The sequence below is a fragment of the Ischnura elegans genome, chromosome X (assembly GCF_921293095.1).
Source record: "Ischnura elegans chromosome X, ioIscEleg1.1, whole genome shotgun sequence".
NCBI classification, from domain to species: Eukaryota; Metazoa; Arthropoda; class Insecta; order Odonata; family Coenagrionidae; genus Ischnura; species Ischnura elegans.
The window spans coordinates 110,635,935-110,655,578 of record NC_060259.1 but is presented as its reverse complement, the minus strand read 5'-3'; the positions used below and the strand labels follow the sequence as shown (position 1 = coordinate 110,655,578).

The 19,644-nt window shown below is 36.9% G+C and overlaps 1 protein-coding gene across 4 annotated transcripts in view; it reads right to left on the bottom strand.

The window, feature by feature from the left end:
- The window catches only part of LOC124171717 (CTTNBP2 N-terminal-like protein), a 156,892-nt gene that overhangs the window by 75,956 nt on the left and 61,292 nt on the right, over positions 1-19,644 (bottom strand). For all 4 annotated transcript variants that reach the window (XM_046550987.1, XM_046550988.1, XM_046550989.1 and 1 more), the window contains 3 exons: positions 18,946-19,125; positions 18,703-18,863; positions 1,077-1,288 (listed from right to left, as the gene is read on the bottom strand). In XM_046550987.1, coding sequence (XP_046406943.1) covers positions 1,077-1,288; positions 18,703-18,863; positions 18,946-19,125 — 553 coding nt within the window. The remainder of the gene's footprint in view (positions 1-1,076; positions 1,289-18,702; positions 18,864-18,945; positions 19,126-19,644) is intronic.

Here is a 19,644-nt window from a genome sequence, read left to right as displayed (position 1 = left end):
AGATAAAGAGAACCAATGAATGCCGTGTGCTTGCACTGTGGCATAAATTATCGCGAGGATGTGATTAATCCACCTCACCACAGTGAAGCATTTTCGGGTGAAATACAAGTCGGTATGCAATGAGAAAATAAAATTCGGGGGAAATGTGCGTGAGGAAAATTTGAATTCAGTCGATGGCAGGGGGATAGCCAGGAATTTTGTTAAGGGGTGGTCCAAAACCAGTGGGGAAAATTTTTAAACAACAGGGTACAAAGGAGAGGGTTTCAAACTAATTTTAACACCCTTCATAATAGAAAAAACTTCATTTTTCAAATATTCATTTTTTTCATTTTTCATTTTCGTAAATTCATAATTTTTAAATATTTTGTTTCCTTTTATGAAGGAAAGTAATTGTGTTTTTATATCTTGCTATGCCACTGGTCAGTGGTTCATCCTAAGATTTTTCTTATTTTCATTTCAAAACCCAAGCATAACAGTTTAGGTCCTGAGCATGTAAAGATGTTTTAAAAAAAACAACATGAAGGCCTATAAAAAAGATTTTTAATTTATAAAAATATTAAAATGTGGATGAAAATCTAAAAAGCATTCCATTAATTGTGTGTTCCCAGAATAAACTTGAATAATGACTTTGTTTAATGGCAGGAATTTGAAAATGCATTTGGAGTCGAAAATATCCGATTCGAAAGATCAGGCTCCAAAAATCCTGGATCCGTCCATCCCTAGTTATTTTATTCTATTTATTTCTTAAATTTTAATGACAGCAATGCTACAGATAAATCAAAATCCCACCTGTTAGAAGGAACAAGAATCGATGGAATCGGAATCGAGAATCGGGAATCGATTTGAAGGAATCGGAATTGGAATCGGAATCGAAAAAAAGTGGAATCGACTCATCCCTAAAATGATCAGTCAAAAAATAACATAATACTTAGCATAATAATTTCCAATGACCTTCTTGCATTAATAGGAATCAAGACTTGACTTCAATTTTTGGACATGAAAACACAATTTCTGCTCATCCTGTCTCCAGTCATTCCCTGCGCTTAATAGATCATTTTCACATGAGCATTAATTACTTGTGGGTTGTGATGGTCTCGGTGAAGTGTGAGATGCAAGGAGGCTTGGCTTTGCAGGTGGGGGTGGTGGGGTCGCTGCTGTGCTTCCAGGCCTTGCCACCCTTGGAGGACCAGCCTCAAACATGGCCACCTGATGCGCTTCTGCCAGTTGCTTCTTCAAGCTCTCCACCTCCTGCTTTGCCTTCTCCAACTCTGCCTCCAACTCTTTCACCCTGAAACCCCAACCAAATACAGCGTCTTTAAAGGAGCTACGAGCAGCAAATTTTTAATTCCAATCTAAAGCGAGTCCATCTCACGTTCCATCAAGTATTGAAACAATGCATAAAAATTATGTTCTTCAAATACAAAGCAAAATAAATTAATAAAAAAAACCTTTTTGGACAAAAATTCAAGTATGACAAATTACATTTTAAAGAGTGAACAACGAGGTATGATGTGACCCCTTTGCTCTCATGTTTGAAGTGTTTTCATGGACTGCAGATTTATAAGCACAAACATTTCTATTCAGGTGACTAAAATTATTCATTGAAAACTAAAAAAAGAAAACTTAAGATAAAAACATCTCATTTAACCCATTGGCTTAAAGAGACGGCGATTCGCCGGCCTGCGGGACTTTGCCGTAAACTAAAGAGCCGGCGATTCGCCGGTTGAATGCAGCGCTGTCTTTCAACACGCCTAATTAATTAACGGAATAAAATATTTAGATGAAATCTTAACATTTGTATCACAGAAACATTGTTCTTTAGGTCAAATTCATTTGCAGCCATCATTTTACAGTGTTTTTACTCTTTACCTCGAAATGTATAACTGCAATTTTTTAGGGGTGCATCCGCCAGTTATTTTTACTTACAGATGAAGGCCTACCCGTTGCCTTTCATAGGCACTTACTATTCACTGTTCATGCAATTGTTTTCAAAGTGATTACCTTTAGTATTTATCGGAGGAGATTTTTTTGACTGCTTATTCATCTCTGCCGACTATAAGAAGGACGCATAAACGAGACGACTTCGTTTTCTTGGAATATGACGCACCCATTGAAATGACTGAAATTTTGCTTCGTGCGTTTATGACAAGACTGACAGACGACTGTAATGATATTACTTTTTAATGTCTAGTTATCAATTTCACGATTCACTTAGTATTATTGCCTTGCAAGTGAGCAGTTCATTTCGGATTATGAACCTCTCTTTCTCCTGCAGATGGCCGCAGAGGCCCGTCTCCCTTTCAAAATCTCCTATCGGTTTACTATCAATGTTGACGTAGTGTTGTGTTTCACTTCCACTGCAGGTGCCTAACCTGATCCTTATACAGGTGTTTTATTTCTTTATACTTTGCTGACAATTGTGTTTTGATATCGGATTCATGTCTCTGTCATTATAATACGCAGTTATTTGAGAACCTTCTTTTCTGGGTTGAAAATTGGTGAGAAGCAATTACTTTGTTATCGTTCGCTTTTACTATCAATTTCCTTCTTACTCAGAACTTTGTTGCTCACGTTTCATTATCAGAACTAATCACATTGTAAGACATTCTTCTCTTCTCAACGGCTATATAAACCCTGGGTTTGGCATTCAGATGGTCAGTTCGGAAGCACGTAAGGCTTTGTTTCGTCGGTGTTTGTGCTCCTTGCGAAAATGGCAAGCGGAAAAGTGAATTACTGTGAGAGTACCGTTATCGAGAATGCTCTGTTTGAGAGTGATAGCATGAGTAGTGGTGATGAAGATTCGTCCGATGAGCGGGGGAGCACCAATGAAACCGCGGACTGTGAGACAGGTAGCAAGGACTCTAGTGAAGAAGAGGTTGAGCGTCAACCAGTCAAGAAAAAAAGTAAAGGAAAACAGCTGCATGTGGAATACATGTAATAACCTCGTGAAAAAGTTTAATTTTTGTGGTGCAACTGGCTTAAACTCAAGAGTGCTTCGGCTTACCGGAAAATGCCAATGAACGGGACTTTTTTACGCTTTTTTGCAACTTGACTTTTGGGAATTGATCTGCCAACAGACTAACAGATTTGCTGAAACTTTTTTGAATGCAGCGATGAATCTCAGAAGTAGTTTGACGGGCGAATGGTTTCCAACCACTGCTGAAGAATTACGAGCATATTTTGCATTGTGTGTTTTGATGGCACAGGTGAAGAAAAATAAAATTCAAAAGTAATGGAGTCCGCGAGCGGTCACTGAAACTCCTTTCTTCGGTAAAGTAATGCCCTATCGACGCTTTCTATTGCTGTCTAAATTTTTGCATTTCACTGATAATTCAACTCTCGATGAAAATGACAGGCTAAGAAAAATTTCTCCCTTCATTCAGTACCTACGTGAACATAAAATTTCAGTCTATATATTGCCCTTCACAAAATCTTGCTGTTGATGAAAGCCTTATGAAGTTTCGCAGCATACTTAGTTTTAGACAGTATAACCCCAACAAGAGAGGTAGATTTGGGATAAAGTTTTACAACATTTGTGAAAGTTCCTCAGGATATTGTCTCCAATTTGAAATATAGTGAAAGTCAGTGGTTCTGTAATCAGTGCTGTGTTGCTCTTCAAATATCCGAATGCTTCAAGGATTTTCATACCAAAAAACCATGAAGGTAACGAAATTTACATTAAATAGTATTAATTTATATAATTGTTCAGAGTACCTACCAACCAGAAAAATACATTTAACATTAAATATGCATAAAACAAAGTACGATGCAACTTTCACTCAAGGAACTGAAAAGTCAAATTTTTTTTACAGATTTCCTGAAATGAATTCAACGTTTGATTGTTTCCATATCAGTGACTTGATAACTGTTAAAAAGAAATATATATAAAAACACACATATCACTATTACTTTTTCCAATTTTACCTTAAAATTTCATTTTGTTGCATTATTGCAACAATTGTTGTAAAAAGTTACAATTTTGCTATTGTTAATAATATCGCTTTGTAAATTCAAAATTCTTGTAACAAAAACTTAAATAACGTTCAAAATTGTTTCATTGTAGATAAGTGAAATTTTCAAGTAAATAGCAACATTATATGCGTGGATAAAAAATATTATTCATTTAAATAATTTGGCTGAAATAAATCGTAATCCTCGGTAAGGGAAACGCCCAAAAAATACGAAGCCAATGGGTTTATACATTAACTGAAATTTCATAGTAACACTAAAATTCACAAGGTAAAGCCTTATTAATGCAAATCAGAATGACATGAAGTTTGCAATACAAGAAGCTAACTTGTCAGCCCAAATGAAAAGCCTGGTCTAAATACACTACAAGCAAGATTTTGCGAAAACTTTTAATCATCCAATTTTGCATTACACCCATGCCTCGTATAGTGCAATTTCGATTAGTGCATTTTCAATAATGCGCAAATTTGTTTCTAGGGGTAACATCGCAATGCAGTATAGCCTAATCTAAAAACTTTAATGCTCCCATGATAAAAGGTGAACTTGCGCTAAGTACACACAATATTGCTATCATTTTATGCATATTAATAGTTTTTCTTGCCTCAAATCTTATTTTCTGTTTATATATTAATCAAAATCCATTACTGTGCAATGGCCAATAGCATTACTCTTCACTGGGTCCAGATAGCCGCCCTACCGAAGTAATTTATCTCGTCTCCTTGACAGAATGACAATAGTTAATTCAGACCATTAAATTAATCGTGGAGCTAGTGGAAAAGAGTTTTTTTTAAGCAATACGGTTTGAGACATAATTTTTGCCATCATAGGTTATCGGGCAAATGACTTCCAGGTAGAGGGCCTACGCTAAAACCTTCAAGGTCATCGGTATTCATGGGGGAGAAATGGAGCTGTGGCTGAGTTGCATATGAATAGCATCAACACATAAAAGGGTCTGCTATAGAATCTCAACACAATGGCTTCATTCCCTCCCAGAAGTCTTAGGCCCTCTGCGTCTCAGGAATACACAGGAATACAGTGCAGCAGTAGAAGGTGATTTCGATGGAGCCATACAGAGTAAAAACCAAGGGAACAATGGCAAAAAATAGGAATGTGGGTAGAAAAATCAAGAATTTATCAAGAAAAACTATAAACCTAGAAGAGAAATTGAAAGAAGTCAATTGGTTAGAAAATGGAGAGCGTCAAAGAGATATTGCATGGAAGTTTAAACTCACGATGCCTTATTCTGAATAGAGACAAAGTTAAAACATCAGTAACCTCAGCCACACCATCTTCAACCAAGCGGTCAACACATACGGAAAGTTCATTGTGAATCTGTACAAAAAGACGAGGGTTGTAATCGCTCCAAGACATTTATGTAGTGAAAGCTCCCGTTGGTTCTAGAATTTTAAACGGCAAGCAGGTATTTTCAGTGCGGCGATATCACATGAATCTGCAAGTGTTGATAGCTCAGTCACCGAAAATTTTTCTGATGAACTCCGAGCTGTGACTGAAAGTGGCTCCTTTCCCCCTCAACCAGTTTTTAGTGTTGACGAGATGATATTGATTTGGAAAAGAATGCAATCTCGTTCATTCATTTTCAGGGAAGGAAAACCTGGGTCGGGTTTCAAGGAATTTAATGACTGTTTCACGTAGCTGCTAATGACTCGGAGGACTTCAAATTAAAATGATTTATCATTCATTAACTCCGCTAGCAATGAAATGGCATTCAAAGAAGCATTTGGCTGTCATTTTGATGAGCGACAAAAGGGCCTGGGTGACACAATAATTGTTTTTAGACTGGTTTGAAAAATCGTAAAATGCCGGCAATGCATTACGAACCCTTGAGATAGCAGATTTTAGCCCACCCACATGACAGGAGGGAATTTCAAAAGCAAGTACGATTTTTTTAAAATGTAAATAAAAGTCTTCAAATGCGTGCATACTATCTTTAAAGATGTTTTAAACAATAAACATTTATATAATTAAGGTTTTCTAAGGCTGTTTATGGGAATATTGTTGAAATTATCGACGACCAGATAGTGATAACGTTTTAATATTGGATTCAACAGGAAACACAAAAGAAATACAATGAGAACTTCTTCTAAGGAAACAGAATTGACTACTGAGCAGACTGAGCACATGGTGATAAACCCACACCGCACTAGAACCAAAAACGATATATATCGATAGTGTCTTGATTCACTATCGATTGACACATCCATGTAGTTAGTTTGTTTTTCAATAAATATATACAGTCAAACCTCTTTAGAACGAACCTCTGTAGAAGACAAGTTCTCTCTACAGCGAAAAAAAGTTACGGTCCCGATTTTCTTCCCGTAAGTTATGTGTATTTTCATCCTCTGTACAACGAACCTCTGTACAGCAAAAATTTCTCTAGAACGAAATAAACTTTTGGCCCCGAGTCAATTATTTTACCTCTTTAGAGCGAAATAATGAAGTTTGTGATTACGTATCCTCCATTTCATTGATATCATTTGCGCTCGAGATAGACGCATTAATTTTTTCGAAAAGGGAGTATATATTTCAATTTTTTCCTCATCGCTGAATCCATGAATTTGTTTCCTTGAAATAAGTTTAATAATTTGGATGTGATTAACACTAGGAATACCGGACTTGACACCCCCCCTAGAGCTACCGAATGGAGTCATTTTGACTCCTACATTATAATTGTTAAGTTTTGCATTTTATCTCTGTTTATATTGATACATTGCTTTAGTTTATCATTTTTGTTTATTATTGCAATATATCAGACGTGGTTTTCACAAGAAATTATATTGTTTTTTTAAATGCGAGATTCGACAGTATTGCTTTGAAATTCTTTTTCATACATGTTATGCTGTTTTAATAGGATTATCACAGGGAAATGGGATAAAACAGTAAACAGATTTTTCAACATATTTTATCATATTGTTTGAATGATCAAAAATATTCTAGGCTAGGCTACTCGGAAGTTGGGAAGATAATTAAATAACGCAAAAAAATTGCAGTCAATAAGCCACGCTTTTGTCTACGGTGCTATATAGCTCTTTCATTTACAAATTATAATAATAATTATTATTATTATTACAGTTATTGTCGTTCATTTACATTGCCCACACAAAGATTTTTCGCAGGTCATACAATTTCCAACTGATCGATTCTTTTTGCACTTTCGTTTTTCCTGGAAATATTTTTTTTGCAAAATCCCATCAGAAGAATCTGCTGCATTGGACACGCCACGCTTTTATTTACATCTAACATGAGGATCAGCCAACTCTGTAACGAGCTTTATCTAAAACGTCTTGCGTGAAATGTTTTAGGTAGTCTTCTTTTACACTATCCATGAATACCTGCTAAGTCAGGAGTATTTTCCAACGCGGGTATAGGCCATCACTGAGTAGATGTTCTTGTGGTATATTTGTGATTTCATCTCTTTTGGTTCTTCTATTCTCTTTTATTTACCTTTCCCACAATGCTAGTACCCTGGCATTATTGCTGTTTAGCGAGATTGACTTAGTTAATGTTATTATCTACAGAAACATTTCACCCTTTTCCAGAAATGATTGCATTAGTTTCAATACTACTAAACGTTGAATTATCTTTTACAAAATAAGAGAAGGCATTTGCAAGAAATTTTCTATCCTTGTAAATAGCTAGCCAATATTCATGGCCGTATTTGTCCGGATTAGAAGGAATGTATTGAGTGAAATGTATATAATTTTACAGGGGAAAAGTTGTTAATCAACTGCAATGTATGGACCAGGTTTGTAACAAGCAATGTAATTATCTATGAATCTATCCTAAACTATTGAAAAGAAGGCAAACTTGACAGTTTTGGGCCGCTGCACAGTGGTCCCAATCGCAAATCTAGCGGGACAAAAGTCAGTTTTGCAACTTTTAAAAATAAAGTCGCCGTAGGTTCAGCGATATCCGCAACTAAATGCTTCATCATGATTGGTAACTTTTACAACGTTAATTTAAGTTATAACAATGTTATGCAGCTGCAAAGTCACGCGTTGAGATTGCCTACCCTCCGCCTACACCCCGACGGTAGCTGACTCGCTAGCATTAACACGTACCTGCTAGATAGCAATAACGCAAGGAACGACAATTTCTAACGGGATCTTATAGCCATCGGTATATAGAATTATTTAGAGTGATTTTCTTCAAATATAATTGGTTTCAAATACTATATTTCAAATGGCAATCTCTCAGTCTTTATAACATCGTTTTTCATCGACTTCAATTGTTTAAATTGACTTATAAAAAATATATGTCGAGGTAGGATTGCGAAACCTACAAAGACATGTGGAAACGTCCTTATAGTTATAGATATTTTCATCACATTTTGCGCCTACTTGCGCTTTTTGACAATAATGCCCTTTTTTTTCCATGAAGTTAACAAACGAGAGCCGCTGAGACGCGGGCCTGGGGGCATTTCCTCGGACGACGCCTGGAATATCGGGATAAATTTCGCTAGAGAAGACAAAATTTTAATTTTAACTATTGTAGTTTTGTACGGCATAAATTTTTATTGATATTTATGGTATAGTTATTACATGGCTTACAGTTTTTTACATTTTTATATCGATAGGGAAAATCATGTCACATTCTGAGCGATTCAAGGTACCGGCGGTAATTGGAATTGTTATAATTGCTGAGGAAGAAAAGGCTATAGATGATTTATTAAATGAGTAGTACATTTGAAAGTTGTAATGAAGATACCCCAAAGGACGTCAGGAAAATTGTGATGCTATTTAAAAGTAATTTTGATAAAAAGTGGAAACAGTGCTCCAGAAAATAAGACAGATTTTGTTAGATGTGTGTAGTCTCTTTTGAAGGATATATCGAAAGTAGAACCTGTTTTGCAAGCCAGATTTCATTGCCAAGCTCTGGGAAAAAAGATGCGGCTGCAATTATAAAAGACATAACTGAAAACATACCAAAGAGAGCTACCAACTATAAGAAGGCTTAATTGTCTTCACCTTTGATTCCAATAATATATTCAGAATTAAAAGCTTTGTTCTTTTACATGGAAAGAACCTACTAAGCAAAAGTGCGTAAACATCAGAAGAGAGGCCAGAGACGGTGCGATATTTATCCCTCATACAAGATTAATTTGAACTCAAAGTTGTCTTGCTATCCCCCATCACAAGAACTGACCATTACTGATACTTCGGCCGAGGTCAAATTACTGGCCCTAGTGAATAACACTATTTTGGCTCAGAAAGATGTTGTGGCCGCTTTCCTTCGGTCTGGTAATGAATTCAAACTAACGATGATATTTAAGTGGGGTTAAGATGGGAGTCATGGGCACAAGCAATATAAGCAAAGGTTTGTATTTCGGAAGGAATCAGGTCCAGTGGACGATTCCTATATGTTTTCCATTTCTATGTTGCCTCTTCAGCTAAAATCAAATGATAAAAACAACATCTTATGGCAGAATACCAGGCCACCTTCGATCAGGCATTGTAGACCCATTAAATTACTTCTGGAAGATGAAAGTTAGGAGATAACTGTGAAAGAAGTGCAAAAGATAGAGGCGCAGATCTCTCCACTGATGCTCTTGGTCATCGAAATAAACCGGAAGAAATTGTACATAGTATCAGAATTTTGATGTTAAAAGAATCCCGACATTTCATCAGGCATTACTGAAGTAGAGGTGGAATTATTTCAATGACTTGGAGCAATTCTTAGCGCACTTTCCTGTGGTTTTCCATAACTACAAGTGAATTTGAGACGTATGCTCAAAAAAACAGAAAAAATATACATGCGTCATACTCATGGTATTATATGCCTTTCACGCTACATGAAATCTAATTCATGAGACAAAAGTGATTGATTGCCCCCATTGAATTGCATTGCATCAGTTCCCATCGGAATGCTTTCCGAAGAGGCCCAAGAAACAAGCATATTAGGAAATTAAAAGAAAATCACGCGCTAAAATACTCAAGAAAGGACACAATGAGAGATATTTTTAACCTACTATTAGTCACATCTGATCCTTATGTTTCCAGTATTAGTTCGTTGCACCCAAGGAATTGTTGTTTCCTCTCGATGGATGTCAGACAGCTTCTCAGGGAACCAATATTACCTGTACCTAATGAAATGAGTAATGTTAAAGAGATGGAGGATGTGGAGTCGGTAAATTTCGGAGATGAAGGGAGCTGGTAGAGTAATAATGATGAAGAGGACTAATATTCCGCAGTTCACATTCTGTGAAAAACGATTTTATGTGCAAATCCTGTGTTTATGAGTATATTTTTAACGTAATTAGTTCATTAAACTAAGAAAAGCGCATTACTATAGATTTTTAAAATGATTTTCTGCATATTTTTCTAAGTAACACGAAATTATTTTGTCAATTAAACTTTATTTTTTTTCGTAAAAACCACCTTGAAAAGGCCTATGTTAGTGTTATTTTGTGTTTTGTCTATATTTTGGCAATTCTGAATATTTTAACGACAAAAGCTCTAAGTTTTTTGGGAAAAATAATTTTGTCCCGCTAGATTCGCAATTGGGACCACTGTGCGCTGGAATCGAATACATTTCCCATCAAAGCTTAGATAATGCAAAATGTTTACAAACCGGTTCCTAGACATTCGTTTTAGAAAACGGTATTCCCCAGTCGTTTGACCAAATACTTGCAATAGACTAATCATTTGTAGCTTATATTCCGCGGGCATAAAATATGGCTATACAGTAAAACTTCGATTTTACGCACTTTGATTTTACATCAAGTCTCGTTTTTACGCAGCGACACTGAAGTCCGGCCGGAAAGCATAGGGAATTCCAATGGTGAAACTTCCATTTTACATCGGTGACTTGAACGGTTGAAATGACCTCGCGCTGTTGAGCGTGAAACTAAAGCATCGCGAATATAATTATTGCTTCCCAGTGCGCCCTCAAAGTAATATTTTAGGCTTCTTTACGAACGCAAATGTCGCTCTTAGTTCAAATTCTCCGTAGAAGGATATCGAAACCTAAAACACACGGCAATCGCCGTGTATGCGTAACTACTTTTGATTAAGGCAGATAATCGCCGGAGATATTAACATTATCACATTTCGTTTATTATTCGACCTATTGATCGACGCTGTTTATAACATATTTATTGTAATTACTGTAGACAGTCGTTAATCCGGAATTATGAGCTGTGGAATATCTATCCCTAAGGGAAGAATTTGTAGAATTTTGCCAACGCTATGTTTTCCGTCGCCCCAACCAAATATAACGGCCAAATGAGTCGCTAAAAATCCTCCCGTGCCAAAATTTTGGCTTCCAAGGTGATCCAAAAAAGATAGTCGTACTTCTAGTGTGGACGTAAGTTGATGGTGATTCAAAAAGATGGTAAAAGCAGCATGCGTTACCTCATTCCGCGGGCTAACCCCACATCTACGGGACGAATGGAGGCGAGGGAAATTTGCTTGCGCGGCGCGCTTATGAGAACTGACTCAACTTGTATCTCATTGTCAGTGGGGTTAAATTTTACATGGTTGGAACTTGAATAGCTATTAGCTTAACTCCGCTAGGTGGCAAGCGTTTATTTTTAACGGAACGGGAGTTAATGCCCTCGGAGAATAACTCGAGTCGTCAATCGTCATGTAATCATTGAAGTCAAATTCAAGACGTGAGTGATAAGGCAGTCCCTTTAAACTCAGGAATGGCTTAGTACCATTAAATCAAAATACAAAAGGTGTCCGGTGTTGTTATCAGATATGGGGTGAGTTTTTGTGAGTCGAAGGTCCCGGCGCTGAATTCGCGGAAGGATGACGACAGAGAAGCCATTCCCGGTAGACTCAATCTACTAATGCCAAACTTTCATGGGAAAATGCTTTTTTAATGCGTAAATATTATAAAGTGGGAAAATTTTTCCGGACTATTAATTATTATTTTACTCATCACTCGCGGCATGACGGTAGTTGCGCGGTTATTAAAATAGCTCATTTAAAAAAATTTTGATCTAAACGCCGGAAAAATCTGAATTTCCGAATATCCCGGGTCCTCTGTGCTCCGTATTATCTATGGTATGCTATTTGGAAGGAGTTAACTGACAGTTGGGGTCATTAGCGCCATGATGTAAGGGCTGGGGGAACAGGAACCCTATGTTGGCATTAGCCAGGTTGTAATGATAAGCTCAAAAGGGACCAGGACTTAACGTCCTATCTGATGGACAGAGTGGTGCACTGGAGGTGCTCTCCACATTACAGTCAAGTGGGGATAGGGCCATCTCTGATAAATTTCTGCTACTGCCAGGACTTGAACCCAGGCCCACAGGGTGTAAAGCCTTTGTGATGTATTAGCGAAATTTTGCTCCCTGTTAATGGGGTTAATTTGGATGACTATCCTCAGGTATCTCATTTCTTCAATCTCCAATCTTTGTTTGTCTGCAGGTGGTTAAATGGATATCCTGAAAACTGCTGTTAATGAAAATATTTTCAAAAATTAGCTTCTCTGCGAGCATTTAGTATCACCATTCCGAAATTTCTCCTGGGCAACAGAAGTAATCTTAGTGCCAGAAATGCTGGCAATTCAACCATTTTGTTCAACCATGGGAGACATTGTTCAGGAATGCAACGTTGTTTCTCTTAACCCATTTGTGCCGAAGGTTTGAAAAATGCGAATTTTACCCTGATTTTTACATTTTGTCCATAAAAATACGTATGAACACAATATCCGAAAGAAAAAATAATGTATCTCTTGCCAATTATTAATTACGAGGTGTTCCAAAAATGGAACACTAGGCAAATCCACTACTATGACGTACTCATTGATAGCATGTAAAAAATTTGATTCAGACTTTTATTAACCCACTATTAAGAATGATATCCAGGTTAACACTTAACATGGAAGGAAACATTGCAGTTTTACATTGAAAAGTGGTATTTTTGTTGCTTTGGACACAGCGAGTTTGCTTTCCCTGCGTTACATTCCGATGATTCATGAGGTCATGACGTGAGTCAAGTTTACGATTCATAGATTTCATGATTTCACGGTCTCTCTTTCCCACCAGGCTCAATAGAATTACTGTATGTCTCTATATATTGACAGGTCAAACGGCGACGAAACTCAAGAAGATCCAATGGCTTCTTATCGTCTTTATGCAATTACCAAGCATTTTGTAAAGCCAGCTCAAAGCAGAATAACCGGAGGGCTCAAATACCATTTCTTTCCACGGTTTGATGCTTGAAACTTGTCAATATTTTCATCAGCTCGGCCCACTCTTCCCATATACTGATTATAGACCTTGATCGAATTTGGCTGAGTAACTGGTATCTTTCTTCTTCTCTCTGCTTTTGAGAATAACGACTGACTGTTACAAAGGATTGACACCGGCACCAGAAGATGCAACAGTTACAACACTTTTATCATTTCATCTACAAACAATATTGTCTTTCCCATCAATTCGGTAATCGAATGTGCCCCAATATTTTTTTATTTAGAGTAACATCAGATAGCAAAGGAGGTTTGTCTACGCGATCTTTTCTCGCTATGCCAGTTGCTTGGTGGACCATTGAATGAAGTTTATCAAGGAGTGCAATATTTGTAAACAAGTTGTCGAACACAAAATGGTATTTACCGGGATGCTGCGTTGTGAGTACCTCAGTGAATTGCAAAACAATTGAAGCACTTACACCATATTATTAGTATTGAGTGTTCGGTTTTTTCCTTGATAAGGCTGAAACCAGCAAATGTAGCCTAGTCGCACCAGAATTTATACCCAAACCGAATAGGCTTACCCCGAATGAGCTGTTTGCACCCATCACGACCGAAATACGGAATCATGGCTTCATCAAAGCTGATGAAGTATATTTCATTTGGCACAAATTCCATACACCTGTCATTCAGACGCTCAGTTCGAGGCCGCAACTTGGAAAACTTGTCCGTGTGGTTCACGTTAGAGTTGTCAGCAAAATGCAAATTTGAAAATATTGTTTCAAATCGGTCACGTCTCATTGCACCACTAACTAGAGAATTACGCAAATCTGGTCTTTGCTCCCAAAGCATACTTCTTCTCGGAACAGAGACGTAACCACTCAGGAAAATTATTCCCAAAAAACACCGACAGCCAGTTCAAGTTTCACTTCAATGTCCAGAAAGAGTTCTAAATATTCTGTAGGGGTTTTCATTTTCATGATTTGTTCTTCTGAAACTCTACCTTCTACTGGCTGGGCAGTCAGATAGGCTTTCTTTCATTTGCGGACAACTTTGGTTACGTTTTTTCTTTGAGTTATAAGAAATTGAGGCGAAGCAGAAGCCGATTTTCACCGCCATTTTCAATAGTATCACCATCCGGTATCAGAAAAAGGTAAAACTTCTCGTCAGAAGAACCATAAATGTGATGATCAGAAGCGCGTAGCAATGAACCGGGAAGATAATTAATTGTTACACACCTAATTACTTACTTGATTTAAAATTAAAGTGAATTTTTCAGTGCGCATGTATGCACGCATAATAGTAGTGGATTTGCCTAGTGTTCCAAAAATGGAACACTGTTAAATAAAAGCTTATAACTAAATCAAAATACGCTGATTCAAAAATGTCTTCAATAAGCACTGTAGGTTAACTATTACTGCACATGCAGGGAAAAATTTACAACATTTGCACGTAATGGCAAATAGTTATTAATATAACATTAGAGATGGTCACAGAAAAACTGCCTTGAAAAAAAAGACCGATATTTTTCAACACACTGGCTGCGATGGGTTGGCAAAACTGACTAAATCTTTCCGCCTTATAATGCAATATATCTTTATAAAGAGGTAGAGAAAGAAAAACCGTGGCATATTTGTATATAATGAGTCGTAGTCATTAAATTAGAAAGTCACAGCAGGTGTTCCAAAAATGGAACACTAGGCATATATGGGTTAAGGTAACACGTCATCTGTAGTGTTGCTTGTGAGTAAATATGATTATTGGGCTTCATTTTCTTGCCTCCAATTGAGTAATTGAATCCGGGAAACATATATCTGATGCGATTGATAAGGATTTCATGCTCTTTTACCGTAAACCCTCACATGTGAGACTTTTTCTGGTTCAGGTTCTGGCTTAAATCAGAACTATATGTACAAAAAGGTATGACTAAGCCTTCTAAAAATAATGAGCAAGTGTTATCCTGAAAACTATACTCCTCCTCAATACCAACTCTTGATTTTACACACTTTGATTTTACACAGTGCCCATATTTCGGCCCCTCCAACTGCGTAAAATCAAAGTTTTACTGTATATGCATCTAGCTCCTCATCGGAAGGAGCAAAATCTTCCAAATTTTGCCTGCGTGCTTACAATTGTACATCGCCTTATGTGAGTCAGCAGTGGCGTAACTATGGGGGGATGCCTTGTGGGGGATAGATCCCCCCCTTGGCTTCATAAAAAAATATTAATTCTTTTGTCTAGTTTTGACTTGTAGTAACTGCATCTCATTAAATTTACATCTTTAGCGCCAAAATGATGTAAAATATATTTCAAGTATTCTTCAAAAAATGACATGCCTTGAGGGGGGGTGGCCATCCCATCCCCCCAAAGCATATTCCCAATTACGCCACTGTGAATCAGTATAAACAAATCGATAAATAATCGTAGATAATATCTTTGTTTTGTGACTCCGTATGAAAGGGGAAGTAAATGTAAATTACTGCTTATCTTTCGCAGATGTTTTGTGTGAATCTTTAGACTCGCTAGAAACGTTTTGAGGAATAAAATCTTCGCCTTCGTCAGAGTCGAAATAATCTACCGTTTCACATTCCAATTCACCTTTCGGTACAGAATGCAACATAGAAAGACTTCTTCACGCTTTAGCCTACTTCTTCTAGCCATTCTGCCAGTCGGGAAAAATAAAAGCCTTACTTCACAGGAGTTTTACTGTCCACTCGAGAGTTCACTGGATTCACTAATGCAAAGGATAGCGAACGGTTTTCCTATGTGGCAAGCGGCAGCCAGCGGTGTCAGAGCCGAGCATGCCAGGACAGTAACTTTATTTCATTCTACTGATTTATTTTCCTGGTTCATCAGTATATCAATGGAAGGATACAAAGGTACTTTTTCAGGTTTGAAAATCAACTTCCACGCAGTCAAAGCTGAAATAAAAGTGCTACAGTGCAATACACAGCATTGCGCTGCAGCGAGTCTGACAGGCGGCGAGAAGGGGGGGAGAGGTAAGGGAGGAGGGGCAGAATCGACGGATTCTAAACACATGAATTTGAAAATACTTAATATGAATTTCATATTCACCACTTTATCGCAAGATATCAGTAATATCAGGACATTCACATGGTTTGTAGTTCCAAAAACGGACCCGCAATATAAGAAATGCCTTCAAAGTCTCGCAAATATTGGCCAAAAAGCGCAATAAGTTGGTGAAAAGACAAGCAAAATACATTAGAGAGTCAAAATGACTCCCTTTGGTAGTCAAAGGTAAATTTTGTAAAACGTGTACTACATATTTTAATTTCTAGAACTTTTTTAATCGCAAAACCTTATTTTGTGTCAAAAATGAATAAAAGTCACGGAATTTCATGCCGGAATTCAGAATATTTTAGTTAGTGTAGAGAAATAAAAATGGCGAGGAGTCAAAATGACTCCATCGGTAGTTCTAGTGTTAAAGGTTGTGTTGATTGATCATTGTCGCTAACAAAGCACTATTACCTATATTTTTCATTTTAGCATCGTCTGCATTTCGTTTTCACATGACGGCCGTCAGCAGTGGATCGATTACATAGGTATCGACTGAAACTATCGACCTATCGATTACTGACGATATTGGCTATTTCTGCGAAGTTTCACACGCCGAGTTAGCAGATGAAAGTCCTCGGGAGCAATAACTCTTTTAAAAGTGACGTTAAATATATTGTCAAGTCTCAGAATCTTCATAGTAGTGAACGAAAAGTTAAAAGGTACCATTAGAAGTCCATCAGAATGTGTTTTATGGTTAATTTTGGGGATCTTTATCAAATCTTTCTCCAACTCGTAGGGACTTCACAGAATGCCACCAAAAAGAAAGCAATTCACGCAGAAAATTGCCATTTTAAAAGACGTTGACACAGGAATGAAGAAATTGGACGTGGCCAAGAAGTACGACATATCGCCGTCTTCATTGACAACAATTTTAAAAAAGAGAAACAAAATAGAAATAAGCACCATGTACAACGCTGTGAATCCCACGAGGAAGCGATTATGGGCCGCAACTTATGACAAGGTTGATGAAGCAACATTTAAATGGTTTTTACTAATACGAAGTTTGAATATCCCTGTCACTGGACCTCTAATTTGCCAGAAAGCCAAGCAATTGGCCGTGACTTTAGGTGAAGACGGATTTTGCGCATCACATTCATGCTGGCTTGAAAAGTTTCGCACTCGCCACAATATTTTGTATCTGCTGATGAAGACGTACCAGTATTCCCTGAAGTAACAGATGAGGATATTTTACAGGAAGTTATGGAAAACGATTCATCTGAGAGTGATGAGGATGAAGGTAACCCTGAGAGAAATTACTACAAATGAGGCCCTTGCATACATTGAAGCCCTGCAGAAATTTTTTCCCCAGAGAGATATACCTGTTGAGCATTTAGTCTCTCTCGATCAACTGCGGCATGTTTGTGTGAGATGGTCCTTGGAAGGAAAGCGAACCATTCAGAAAAAATTACCAGATTTCTTTAAATAAGTTTTATTTTAATTTTGAGAGCATCAGCCATCTAAATTCTATTAAGTTCTATTTATGTTGATAGTGGGATATGTTATTATTTATATGCAAAAAGTCAATTTGCTGTTTGTTAATTACTATCCTTTTGTTTGCACAGTCTTGTGTCTGCTAAAGAGCATTTGAGTTACTTGTTTTAAAGCTTTCTTTAGTTTTACAAATTCCATAAATTCCATGGAATGCCCACATATTGTGATATTATCTTTAATATTTAATAATGCTCTTAACTGGCTGTTAACAGGAAGACTGGGATATATCTTCTTGAATTTCAAAGTAACCTGAAGTGGTAACATATTATTATTTACAAAGAATTCTTCAATTTTGTGAGTGAAATAAAGGAAGTTATTTGTTAACGCCACAAATAATTAAAAATATCAATTACACTTGTCCCTAAATGTGCTCCTATCAAATCTTTGTATGATTGAGTTCAATTAGTGATTGGCTTTAAGTTCTTGCTTTGCCAATGAGGTCATATCAAAGTTTTACATTTTTAAAATAAATTTGAGAAAATTTACCATATTTATGTGGGTAACATATCTTATTTAAGTGAATTTATGAATAGATATCAGTCCTTTATTTGCTAAAAAGCTTTTCAGTACATTAAAATGGGTCATAACTTCTGTAAAAGGGATACCTCTGTACAACAAAAACCTCTATACAACAAAATTTTTTCTTGGTCCCTAGAATTTCGTTATAAAGAGGTTTGACTGTATATGGTTTAGAGGAAATTCGATACCCAGCACTTATGCTACCAGGAACACATCCCTATCTTTCCAAGGTTAAAACGCTCTCGTATAATGCAAATTCGTATAGTGCCAAGACCCCAAAGAACGCATCCCTTGCACTATATGAGGCATGGGTGTACTTATTTTTTATTATTTTCTGTCCTGGGAAAATAACCCAAATTACATGGATCATAAAAAATAGATCGAACAAACCATAAATATGTAACAGCTAATATAAAATGCCTCCGATAGCATTAACAGCAAGATAGATGCCAACCAAATTTGACAATTCCTCCATGGAGGCACTGATACCTTTTTTCTTCCTTGAAAACAGCTGCTTTCAGCTGCTGCCTCTCTGTGTCAAACTGAGCCAGGTGCTTCTCCAGCTCCGCTTCCATCTGCAGAGACTTTTTGCTCTCCTCTTCCAGACCCTCCGCCATTGTATCCACACGACCTTTTTCTTCGGATAAAATCTTTAAAAAATTGAATACATTTCAAAACAATTCATGCAAAATTTAATGAAACAACAAAACCATACTCAATTATAATTCTTACTTGTGCAAGATCTTCTGACCGCTTACTTTCTTCTATATACTTTGTAATAATTTTCTTTCTTTCAGCTAAAAGAAGTAGTACTATGTGCTTCATTCTGACTCTTTCTTCTTCCATTAAATCTAATGCTTTTTTATAGTCTTTCTCTATCTTTTTCTTAGCTTGCCTTTCTGCCTCCAATTCCTGTTGAAGAAAAGATTACATCATCAGTCGCCAAAGCCAAAATAATCACTTAAAAAACATGTTTGCATTAGAAGCTGAGTGACTAAACATGATTAAATCAACAAAAGAGAAGCACCTACTGAAGAAAAAAATACAAAAAATAGAGATCAACAGAAACAGTCACGCTCGACCAAATAACTGAAAAACCAACCATACCACCCTAAACCAATGCCTTAATTGTATACATGTGTCACCAACAGCCTCTGATTTTACTATCATGAGTTCTGCCACCATCTATTATCATGAACTACACTAGAATTTTACTTAGTTAAAAAGTGTTCTGATAAGAATTACCTATTTAAATAATTAGACAGTATTAAGAGAAAAATAAATAAACATTTCAATTGATCCTCCAACCTGCAAGATCAAACGAAAATACTATAAAAGTGGGGAACTTAGAGATAATACCTCAGAATTTTGAATTTTTTCATAGGTTTTAGGGGCAATGCTCATGATGAATGCACGGTTCTGGGCTCTCTA